General features: G+C 42.3%; 1 protein-coding gene across 3 annotated transcripts in view; it reads right to left on the reverse strand.

Moving 5' to 3' along the window:
* The window catches only part of CDK13 (cyclin dependent kinase 13), a 220,760-nt gene that overhangs the window by 33,656 nt on the left and 174,594 nt on the right, over nucleotides 1–12,510 (reverse strand). For all 3 annotated transcript variants that reach the window (XM_070727748.1, XM_070727747.1, XM_070727746.1), the window contains 2 exons: nucleotides 8,778–8,879; nucleotides 470–547 (listed from right to left, as the gene is read on the reverse strand). In XM_070727748.1, coding sequence (XP_070583849.1) covers nucleotides 470–547; nucleotides 8,778–8,879 — 180 coding nt within the window. The remainder of the gene's footprint in view (nucleotides 1–469; nucleotides 548–8,777; nucleotides 8,880–12,510) is intronic.

Genomic DNA, 12,510 nt, shown 5'->3' on the forward strand with positions numbered 1-12,510 from the left:
TATGCGACGTTTCACCATCATCAGGCTGAAGTTTTAAGCTTCGTGCTGTTGTAAATATGGAAATATATATATAAATATATATATAAATATATAAATATATATATATATATATATATATATATATATATATTTATTGTTGGCTACAATATTTTATTTCATTAAAAATTACTGCAACAGAAAGAAGACAAAAATTGTAAGAAGTGCTTAAAAAACACCATTAAATTTTCTAAGTTGAAATCTTTAATCAGAGTTTATTTCAACTCTAGTTCTTCACTTTTTAAACAATTATTTGTTTGCATAAAGTTCTTTTATTTTTGTAAAAATGGCAAGTAATATTTATTTATTTATTTGATTTGTATGCCGCCCCTCTCTGCAGACTCTGCAGACTATATTTTAATTGTATGGAGAAAAACAATTTGAAGACTATTTGCTGAAAAATCATTTTTTCAGAGTGCTAGGATATACTGACCTTATCAGTTCAAGTTGAGCAAGTTCTTGATTTGCTTGAAAAATTGGCTTTTTAGTAAAAAGTTCACCCAGGATACATCTACAAAAAGAGAGCAAATTCTAGAAGACTTTGAGTCCAAACTCCTATCAAATTATGCAATTAATCCTTAACATTTTCACAGAAAAACTATTTTCAGCCTCGTCTGTAGAGATTCTCAGTCATTCAGGTCATGGGTTTTCCCAAGGATGCTTTTTCAGGGGGCAGCTGGACTTTCTTGTTTTTACTTCTGAAGACGTTTCTCTTCCCAGCTGTCTCAGCTGACAGGATAGTAGGAAATACAAGGATTTATATTCCTTGCAGACATCTGATAATCTGCAACCTTTTAGAGGTCCTTGAAGCATTTAGAGGTTTATCTTTGTCTTCAAGGTCACCTGAGTAGTCCTCCTGGTTCCTGTAGTCTGCAATTCTCTCCCCCCCCAATTTGGAAATCTATTCCTAGTCCTATGCTATTCAAGGAGAGAGATTGTAGCTATACAATTTGGGATGAACACCCTTTTAAATGGTGTGGAAGTAGGAATGGATTTCTGTGGGCAAGGGAATTACAGATTAAAGGAACCAGGAGCATTACTCAGGTGACCCTAAAGACACCGATAAACATGCAAGTGTTTCAATGACTCTCTAAAACAAGGGTGTCAAACTCAATTTAATTGATGGCTGCATCAGGATTATGTCTGACCTCTGAAGGGTGGACGTAGCCAGAGTAGATGTTTAATACAAACTGAAGATGCATTTCCCCCCTTTACATTCAAAACAAGTATTCCAGACTAAGGGAGATATACTTTCTGGCACAAATAGTCTCAATTCCATAATGTAGAAATTAAAGACATGCACCGTCTCCAACTCCTATGGGCCTTGATTCTTTTGTATATGAGCAGAGCATAAATGAATTGACAATTTCTCCAGTTATCTCTTAAAACTGTCCAACAGTCTATCAATTTTTGTTACTACCTGACACAGCTCTAGAGGGCTTAATATTAATAATAATTTACAAAATTGATAAACCACCCAATTCTCAATGTCCCTGGGTGGCTCACAACAATTAAAAAAAATACAATTAAATCAATCACAGGTTGAAGATTAAGATAAAAGATGACAAACTCAGTGATAAGGGGGTTCACTCTCTCATCAAAGACCTGAAAGAACAGCCAGATATTTTTGGCTCATAAATCCATCCAATCTATATCCTGTCAGAGCTGAAGAAGCTTCTGGAATGAGAAGCAAAATAAGGATGTCCAGTTGCTTCCTGAAAGTAGCAACTTTGAGACTACTTTCAACTTAAAATATTTAGAAAGCCAAGGAATGCGGAAAATCTCCCAAGAAACCTCAAAATCAACTCCTAAAAAAACTATATTCAGAAAATATTTTGAAATCATTGGGAACCCTAAATAGGGACTAACAACATAAACAGGGACTGCACCCCTTTTTAACACATTGTAGAGCATGGGTCTTCAAACTACAGCCCATGGACCACATGTGGCCCGCTGAAGCCATTAATCTGGCCCACACAGGACCACGAGGCTGCCCTGTCAATACTGCACCGTCCACCCTTCCGCCAAGCGCAGTTACAAATCCGGTATATAGCTCTCTTGTACTTTTTATAGTAATAAAAGACCTTAGATATATACAGATAGAATATTTACTACTATTTCTTAAAATCTCTATACTTTGATTAACTCAACACTTGCATTTGCCTATCCAGATGATTAATCCGAACCATGGTAACGAGCTAATAAATTAGGAACTAGTTCTCGTTTTCAATACAGCTCCCCTGGACATTCGCCAACCCCTACCCTTTCTATCCTTTCTATGCCCTCTGTCTCTTCTAACCTTTTCCCTCCTCTTCTTCACCCTTTTTCTACTTACTCCTTTTCTCTCTTCTTTACAAGTTTTTAAGTTTGGTAATTGTTATATTATGCTAGGATTTAACTGTTTTTCTGTTTTGATTGTTCTTTTATGTTTTGTACATTTGTAAATAAAAACTTTATTTTAAAAAAAAGGGAACCCTAAATAGGGACTAACAGCATAAACAGGGATTGCACCCCTTTTTAACACATTGCAGAGCATGGGTCTTCAAACTACAGCCCATGGACCACATGTGGCCCGCTGAAGCCATTAATCTGGCCCACACAGGACCACGAGGCTGCCCTGTCAATACTGCACCGTCCACCCTTCCACCAAGCGCAGGACTTATCTTTGCAAGAACCATAGGCTGGAACTGAAAGATACGGCCCCCAATTTTGGCCTGCAGAATGCTTCTAGAGGCGGGGGAGGTGAAAAATGGGGCACACGAATGCCCCAAGAGGCCAAAAAAGGGCAATTTTCTCCTCTCTGCCTCCAGAAGGGGGGGGGGGAGAGAAAGAGAGAGAGAAAGAGAAAGGAGAAACAGAAAGAGAGAGAAGAGAAATTTCTCAAGCTCCTTGGGGCTGAGAAAAATTACTGCAAAACTGAGATTTTTTTAAAGTTGACGATTTGACTCCTAAACGACTGAAAAAATGATCTAATAAAAAGAAAAGTCAACCAAAAGAGCCATTGAACTTACCTGTTGAACTTACCTGAACGGTCTTCTCAATGCGCTGCATGGAGAGTCCAACATGGGTCATACGTCAGTCTGATTGGTAGGGACTGAGTTTAAATTTAAATATTTAATTAGGTAATGCCCCCTAGCAGCCCAAAAGGTTCAGCTTTAAATGAAGGCATGGAGAAATTCATCAAACAAACTTTATTAACAATAACCATAACAAGAAACTGCGACCCTGGGCCAACAAGGCCGGGCGGGTTTGGACTCTCCACTCAGTGCATCGAGAAGACCGTTCAGGTAAGTTCAACGACTCTTCTCCAATGCGCTGCTAAGTAGAGTCCAACATGAGATATACCCAAGCTAAAAAAGCAGGAAGGAAGAAGGCTGGACCAGGTGAGCAGAAATAGTGCAAACACGCTATAGGACATGTCTGCCGAAGACCGCCTCTGCTGAAGCAAGGGAATATAAATGATAATGTCTTATGAAGGTGGATGGAAAAGACCACATAGCTGCCTGGCAAATGTTTTCCACCGAGGCCTGTGTTGCCCATGTTGTCGAAGTAGCAGCACTCCTGGTGGAATGGGACTGGTATGCTTCCGGAATGCAGGAGCGTATCCAACATCCAATGACCTGAGATGAGACTTTTTGTCCTTGGTTAGTGGGAAGGAAGGAGACAAATAAAGCCTCAGACCTCCTAAATGATGCAGTCCAGCGAATTTAGCGCTTTAGGGCTCGACGAACGTCCAACTTGTGCCAGTGGTGTTTAAGGCGACGTGATGCCCGGGCACAAAAATCAGGAAGAACAATCTCCTGGAAAGGTGTATTAACCTTTGGCAAGAGGGCTGGGTCAAACCGCAACACAACTCTGTCATGGTGGAAAAGACAGAGGTCCTGACGGACAGAAAAGGCCAATAATTCAGACACTCTTCTGGGCGAGGTAATTGTGATGAGAAAGGCTGTTTTCAGTAATAGAGAGCAAAGAGGTACCATCCTCAGCAGTTCAAATGGGGGACCTGTTAGATTAGATTAGATTTATTGCATTTATATGCCGCCCCTCTCCGCAGACTCGGGGCAGCTCACAACAGGCTTGTATCACGAGCGGCAAATCGCAGGTAGGGTATCGATGTATGATTTGCGGTCTCAGGTTAGTAGAACAATGCTTAAATTCTTATATACTTGGGTGGCGGTACAGGAATCTCAAATTGTGCAGGCAAATGACAGTGGAAAGAGCGGCTAGGTGGCGGCGAAGGGTATTAGGAGCCAACTCTTTGTTGAACCCTGCCTGAAGGAATGCTAGAATCTGTTCTAGCGATTTGTGTAGGGGATCCAAGTGCTTGGAAGTGTAGAATGCGTAGTAAGATGACCAGGTAGTGCTGTAAATTCTGGTGGCTGAAGCATGGCAAGCAGCCTGGATCATGGCACTGACATTGTCTGGCAAGGAGAGAGATCTCAATCGGAGCCCCACAAGTGCCAGATGGTGAGATGCCCCCATTGAAGATCCACATAGAAGACGGACACCTGGCTGAAATATATGTGATTGTTTGAGATGTGCCATGGTCTGGAGATGGATAGATCCCGTAGATCGGAGAACCATGGGTGATACGGCTAGTGTGGTGCCACTAACAGAAGTTCCGCTCCTTCTAACAGAAGCTTGTTCACAACCTTTGGAATGAGTAGAGTGGGAGAAAGGCATAAAACAGATCCTCCGGCCAGGGGGCGCACAGGGCATTGATGTTTTCCACTCCTGGTGATGGGAAGCGCGAAAAGAAACAGGGGAGCTGGGAGTTGCTGTAGGTAGCGAATAAGTCCACTTGAGATGCACCAAAGCGATGACAGATGTCTTGGAAGATGTTGGGGTCCAGATGCTATTCTGCTGGATCCAGCATTGAGCGGCTCAACCAATCTGCTTGAATATTCAAGGTTCCTGTGATATGTTCTGCTCTCAAGGACTGGAGGTGTTGTTCTACCCATGAGATTAGTGACTCCGCCTCTCACATGAGACAATGGGATTTCGTCCCTCCCTGATGCTTTATGTGGGCACGGGTAGCTACACCGTCAGAATGAGGACTGGACAGCCCAAGACACAATGGAATAGGTATTTCCTGTGAACAGGGTAGATTGGCATAGGTAGATATGCTCCTGGAGGTCTATGGAGGATAACCAGTCATGCTGTCGGATGCAGGCCAGAGAGACTGCATCTTGAACCTCCTGTATTTTAAGTAAATTTTTAGTTGTTTGAGGTTCAAGGTTAATCAATGACCCCCTGAAGATTTGGCACCCATGGTGCTGATTGAATAAAATCTGAGTGCTTCCTGGTCTGGGGCACAGGTTCTATGGCTGCAATTTCCAGTAAATGGCTTCCTGTCCCAACGAGATCTGTTCTGCAAGGTTGGATGACTTGGGGCATTGGAAAAAACGGTTGCGGGGAGGTACCAGAAACTCTAGAAGAAGACCAGATTGAATGGTGTTTAAGGCCCAACTGTCAGTAGAAGTTTCTGTCTGGAAAGGGCAGTCTATCCTGTCGGTAATTTTCCTGGCCATAAGATCTTTGGGATTGGGGAAGAAACGTGGCTGAGGAAGTCTCATCCCAAAAAGGCTGCCTGTGAAAGTACGGTTTTGCCTCCTGTCTGCTCTCCTATAAGCCTTAGGTCCTTGTCCTTGATTAACACGGAGTCTAGAGAGTTGCCAAATAATTTAGTGCCTCCGAAGGGAGCCGCTGTGAGGTGCCATTTAGAGTGTGAATCTGCTTGCCAATTTCTAAGCCACAGCAAGCGACGGGATGACATTGTGGCCGCTATAGAGCTAGATCGTGGTCGCTATAGAGCTAGAGTCTGGCATTATCAGGACCTACTTTTGATTGCATCTCTTCACCAAATGATAGAAGTGCGGTTAAAGAAAGATGCTGCATAAGCTGTACACAGAGCCCATATATCAATGAAGGCTGGCATGCACATTTATGGGAAAAAGAACATATAAAGCACTCATATTTCAAACAACATCAAATACGGAACACCTTGCTGGAACATTGGCGTAAAGTCAGGAAAAAACACTATAGTGAAATACCTAGAAGGCTATCCACATTGGAAGCCCAAATCCACCCAAATATAATTAACCAAAAACAAATAATAACATATGAAGACCTCTTAAATACTAAGGGAGGTATAAAAACAGGGAAAGACTCAAGAAAGAAGGTATAGAAATAGATTGGTTGCCATACTATCAAATACAAAGTAGATATAAAAAAGATCTAGTAGAATTCAGAATATGTAAAAAATTAAATGAAATAGATAAAATTTTAACAGGCCCAGATAAAAAATTCATTACTAAAATGTATATCTACTAAATTATGAAAATATAGAAGAAATAGTTAAACACAATATGATAGTGTGGATGACTAATTTTGGCTATACTATCCAATTGGAAGACTGGGAAAAATTATGGAAGGTAAATTATAAGATGACACTATCTATACCCTACAAAGAAAACCTATACAAAATGTTTTTCCGATGGCATTACGCTCCAGCACGTTTAGCTGAAATACATTCTAATATAAGTAACAAATGCTGGAAGTGCAAAAAGGATGTAGGAACATATTATCACATCTGGTGGCTATGACCGGAAGCAAGAAAATTTTGGATCAAAATTCAGACCTGGTTGGAAGAAATATTGGATTACAAATTAGAGACGAAACCAGAAATGTATTTATTAGGAATAATTAGAGGCCAACACAGCAAAGAAAACTATTATTTAATAATACATATACTTACAATCGGCAAGATTGGCATTCGCACAAGTCTGGAAGCAAGAAAAGACTCCAAATGAAGAGATGGTGATTAAAAAAATGTTAGACTGTGCCAAATTAAGTAAATTAACATATGAAATACAAAATCAACAAAATAAGAACTACTACAGAGTGTGGGAGAAATTGTACAACTGGATCGGGGAAAAAAGGGAAACTACCAGTAAAGGAATATAAAGTATAGTAAATAGAATTGTAAAAAATTAATCTTTATGCATATAGGGGAATGTAAATGTTTAATGTTGTTTGTATGTTGGTTTGTCAAATAAAAAAAATAATTTAAAAAAAACGGAAGGGAAGAAAATGTCAAAAGTCACGGCTCGTAAAAGTGCTATCGAGGCTGGAAAATGCTCTGTGCATGCGTCATCAAGGTCCTTGTTCGAAAAACATCTTAGTAACAACTGACAGAAGGATACAATGGCGGACGCCAATGAGAAGCAAGTGATCTGTTCGAAAAAGGGTGGGAGACGACGTTGGGCAACAAGAAAAAAAGGGTGCCGAAATTCTGGCAGCTAAATTAGCAAGCGGCTTCCTTTGAGTGAGTGGTTTGGCCTGCTAAGTTTGAACGAGGTCTGAATGTTGTTGTTTGTAATTAGAAGTATGCTGCCCTGAGTCTACGGAGAGGGGTGGCATACAAATCTAATAAATAATAATAATAATAATAATAATAATAATAATAATAATAATAATAATAGTTAGCAGGCAGTGTCCAGTTTATATATATATAAATATATATATATATATATATGTATGTATGTGTATGTGTATGTGTATATATATATATATATATATATATACACATACATATATATATATATATACACACACACATAAAATAATAGATCTATCCTAGTCTCCCTTAATTTTCAAATTCAGCAAAAAAACATGTGACACATACACATAGAATTGTCGGCTATCAATAAAAAATTAACTGCCTTGGAAATGGCCCTGGGTTGGGCCGAGAAGTAAATAAGGAGCTGTGATGTTCCTTCAATACACCAGGGTGATTCGACACAAAAATATGTAACCCTTCCCTGGTGCAGAGCTGAAGGGATTGGATACTGTAGCCTAGAGGATAATTCTCTGCCTTACAAGGCAAAGGTTGCAGGTTCAAGTCCCAGTGGGTATGGCTAGCTGATGAGGCCAAAATAAGGCCAAAATAGATCTATCCTAGTCTCCCTTAATTTTCAAATTCAGCAAAAAAATAAAAAAATAAACATGTGACACACGCACACACATACACACACATACACACACATATATAATTATTTAAAATAGGCAACATAATATATTTCTAAGAAGCATTCCAGGGTTTTCTCTAATTTGATTCCCAAAATTTCATCTAACCATCCTGTATATTTTTAATGACTTACCTGCTTGAATGAGAAATCTTAAAGGAGATTCCAACATGAGCTAATTTAAAAAACAGTCGAAGAGAACATGTACATCCCTACTGTATGACTGAATTTAAAAAACTGAACCCATTGGGCAGCTAGAGGGCGTTACCTAATTAAATATTTAAATTTAAAATCAGGACCTTCCAATCAGACTGAAGTATGACCCATGTTGGACTGTACTTAGCAGCGCATTGGAGAAGAGCAAGTTGCAAAAAAGTAAATAAAATACATCCAGGAGCAAAGAAAATTCAAGTTAAATTTGTGTGCATTGTTTAATAGACTGTTAAATTGGCCCTACCTACCTAGTCACATAACCTAGCCATGCCCAGCCAGCCAGCCCAGGCCTCACAGTCTGAGGGACTGTGAATTAGCCCCATTTAAAAAGTTTGAGGACCCCTGATCTAGAGATAATCTCCAACACTGTCAATAAAACGATTGCTGCTACATTGCAATGTATGTTGGTCTCTGGTTCAAATGTACCCATTATATCTTGTAATCTGTACCTTTTTTCAATGTATTTTGCTGCATAAATTTTGTTAGAAAAAAATGCCTCACCCACAGCTCCAGACATCAATGGAAGGTGTATATCGTTCTTCTCCTAGCAAAAGTTCAGGGGGACGGTACCATAGAGTGATAACTTTGTTGGTATATGGACGGCTGGGGAAAAAAGATAATATTTTTATTCAAAGAAAATTTCCCATTAAATATTTTTCCAAATCATGTTATCAAAATGAATTAAATCATCCCATAAGTCAAGTGTGGGTTCCTACTTACCTCACTGCTGATTCGCTTCCTCCCACATTCTGTGGGCACGCCAAAAAATAAAAACTGAAAACAAGATGGCAACCACATCCACAGTGCCAGAAACACTTCCGCGCATGCACAATTTTTTAAAAAAATTCCCAAAATAAATCCCCCCCCAAAAAAGATGGTGACGAACTGGGATGGTTACATCGTTGTGACTGGGCCAGGCGAACCTGTCCGAACCCACCATTCCTAGAGATGATATGAGCTTACTTTTCAACAGAAGGATTTTATTAACTGTAACAACAACAACACACAACTGTGATAACGGTGAAACCCAACAAGAGGTGACCCTGAACCAACAAGCCGGGAGGATTTGGACTCTCCTTGAAGTGCATCGAGAAAACTGTTCAGGTAAGTTCAACGGTCCTTCTCCAATGCGCTGCGAAGGAGATTCCAAAGTGGGATATAACCAAGCCTCAGTTTAATGGGAGGTAGAAGGCTGGACCAGGGGAGCCATAGAGACGCACACTCTTTGTAACACCCACGCCCCAAAGGCTGCCTCAGAAGATGCAATAGAGTCGAGATGATAGTGTCTAATAAATGTAAGCGGGGCTGCCCAAGTAGCCGCTCGACAAATGTCCTCAATGGATGCTTGAAAGGCCCATGCTGCTCTAGTGTCTGCACTCTGGTCGAATGGGCCGTAATACTCACTGGAAGTGGATGAGACGTTGCCTTATAGGCCTCCACAATGCAAGCTTGGAGCCAGCGACTGATTGTCTGTGATGAAACTTTCAAGCCCATTGAAGACGCAGGGAAGGAAACGAACAAAGCTTCCGCTTTTCTAAACAATTGTGTCCTTCTGACATTAATCTTCAGAGCTCAGTGAATATCCACATTATGCCATCTGACCTCGTGTGAGCCGTGGGTGTGAGCCGTGGGTGCAAAAGTCCGGTAAAACAATTTCTTGTGCTCTGTGAAACAAGGTGTTGATCTTTGGAATAAATGCCGGATCCAGACGCAACACAACTCTGTCTGAATGGAAAAGGCAGAGGTCGAGGTGTACTGAGATGTACTGAGGTATACATGTCTAGCTGAGGTTATCGCAACCAGAAAGGTTCGAATGGTGGGCCCGTAAGGGCTTGCAACACCAATGAAAGATCCCAAGTGGGATAATGGTGTAACGGTTGAGGCCGAATGTTGGAGGCCCTATGGATGTTACGACAAGGAATGAAATTGGTCCCCTCTGAGAATCGTGGAAAGAGCCACCACTTGTCTCCGTAAGGTGTTAGGGGCCAGATCTTTGTCTAACCCTATCTGGAGAAAGGTCAGGACTTGGGCCAGAAAAAAGGTCCTAGGGTTGAAGTTCCTCACCTTGCAGAAGTCCCAGAATGCCGATCATGTGGCTTGGTAAATCCTTATAGTGGACAGATGATGCGCTGCCTGGGTGGTAGTTATAACCCTCTCCAGTAGGTGTTCGCATCTCAGGCAATCTCCCTCAAGTGTCACAGGGCTAGTTGCCACCATTGGGATTCTGGGTGTAGCACAAACCCTTGGCTGAGGGAGACCCAGTGGTCTGGTATTCTCCACGGAAGGAAGATTGAGAGGTCCTTCAGATCAGAGAACCAAGGGCGGCAAGGCCAAAGAGGGGCAACCATCAGTACCTCCGCCTGTTCTGATAAAATCTTCCTCAGTACCCTTGAGATGAGACATGTTGGAGGGAAGGCGTAAAACAGTCTGTGAGGCCATGGGATGTGCAGCGCGTTCACTCCCTCCGCAGTGATGGGAAGTGGGAGAAAAACCCTAGAAGCTGTGTATTGAGGTGGGTGGTGAACAGATCCACCTTCGGAGTCCCAAACCGTTGAACAATGTCCTAAAACAGCCTGGGATCGAAACGCCATTTGGCAGGGTCTAAGGTCGTGCAACTGAGCCAGTCCGCCTGATGTCCCTGAGATGTGCTCCACTGTGAGCAATCCAGATGTAGCTTGTCCCAGGGGAGAAGTGGCTCCGCCTCCTGCATAAGTCTTCAAGATTTCATCCTCTCCCCCTGGTGATTTATTTGGGAATGCAGCGTGAAATTATCCGTAAGGACAAGGACATGATGTCCCTCCACCAGGGGGGCAAAGCTCCGCAGGGCAAGAGATACTGCTCTGAGTTCCAGCAGGTTGATGTTTACCTCGGTCAGATCTGCCGGGGTCCACAGACCATGGGCCATCTAGGAAGAGGAGTGGGTGCCCCAACCCGTCAAGCTGGCATCCGTATTGATGGTAACCTGATCGTGGCTCTGGAATGAAGAGCCCTGCTGTAGAGCTGGAGAGACTCACCATGTCAGGGAGTGATGGACCATCGGGCCGGGAGAAATCAGTTTGTGAGTGTGACTGGTTCTTGCCTTCTGGAAGGGAAGCAGGAACCATTGCAGTGGGCAAATGTGATGACGAGCCCAGGGAACAATGTTTATGTAAGAAACTAACATACCCAGCAGTTTTGAGACAAGGATGGGGGGGACTCAATGCTGAGTCCGGAGGAAAGACACCATCTCTTGAATGTTCATCTGTCTCTCAGGTTGAAGGTACACCATGCAGGACGTGGTATCGATGACCATGCCTAGATGGGGAAGACACATGGTAGGAATGAAATGGCTTTTTGGGAATTTGATGGTAAACCCATGCAACTGAAGGGCATGCATGGTCAAATGAAGATCCCTTCACGTCTGTCCTGAAGTCTTAGAAAGGACAACAATGTCGTCCAGGTAGGCCATCAGATGCAGTGACTGTGTGCGGAGGCTGGCTGTGAGGATGTCTAAGAGTTTTCTAAATGTTTTCAGCGCTGAGAAGAGACCAAAAGGCATCACTCTGTATTGGTAATGGGAGTACCGCCGGGTAAATAGAAACATGAAGGTAAGCCTCCATGAGGTCCATTGATGTGAGAAAGTCCCGGTAATGGATTGAAGCCAGAATTGAACCGAGCGAATGCATCTTGAACCTCTTGTACCGAACTTTCAGCTGTTTCAGATTTATGATCAATCAGCATCTGCCTGAGGCCTTGGATACGATGAAGACGATCAAGTAAAAGTCTGTGCCCTCCAGATGTTGTGGCACTTTCTCGATTGCTTCAATCTCCAAAAGGTGAGAGACCTATTTCTTCATTAAGGCTTGTTTCTATGAGTTTAGTGACACTGGGCATGATAGGAATCAGCTGGGAGGTGTGTGGATAAAGTCGATCCCAAGACCTTGGGACACTGTGGCCAATGCCCATTTGTCTGTAGATATGGCTTCCCAGGAGATGATAAAGTGTTGTAGTTTGCCTTCTATGGGGATGGTATTAGAGAAGTCACTTGGATTGACGGAAGCCCCCAGGGTTGGAGCCCTCGAAAAGGCCTCTTGATGGCTAGTACTGCCTGTTTTGGTCTGAAAAGAAGGCTCTATCAGTTCTATATGTTCCTTGATTGTAGGGACCCTGGGAGTACGACCTTGGCGTTTGGGCTGCAGTCGAGGAAGGCTCGGAACGAAAAGGCTGTCTCTTGAAATAGGGAGTGGAAGGACGC

Source organism: Erythrolamprus reginae, chromosome Z, assembly GCF_031021105.1.
Source record: "Erythrolamprus reginae isolate rEryReg1 chromosome Z, rEryReg1.hap1, whole genome shotgun sequence".
NCBI lineage: Eukaryota > Metazoa > Chordata > Lepidosauria > Squamata > Dipsadidae > Erythrolamprus > Erythrolamprus reginae.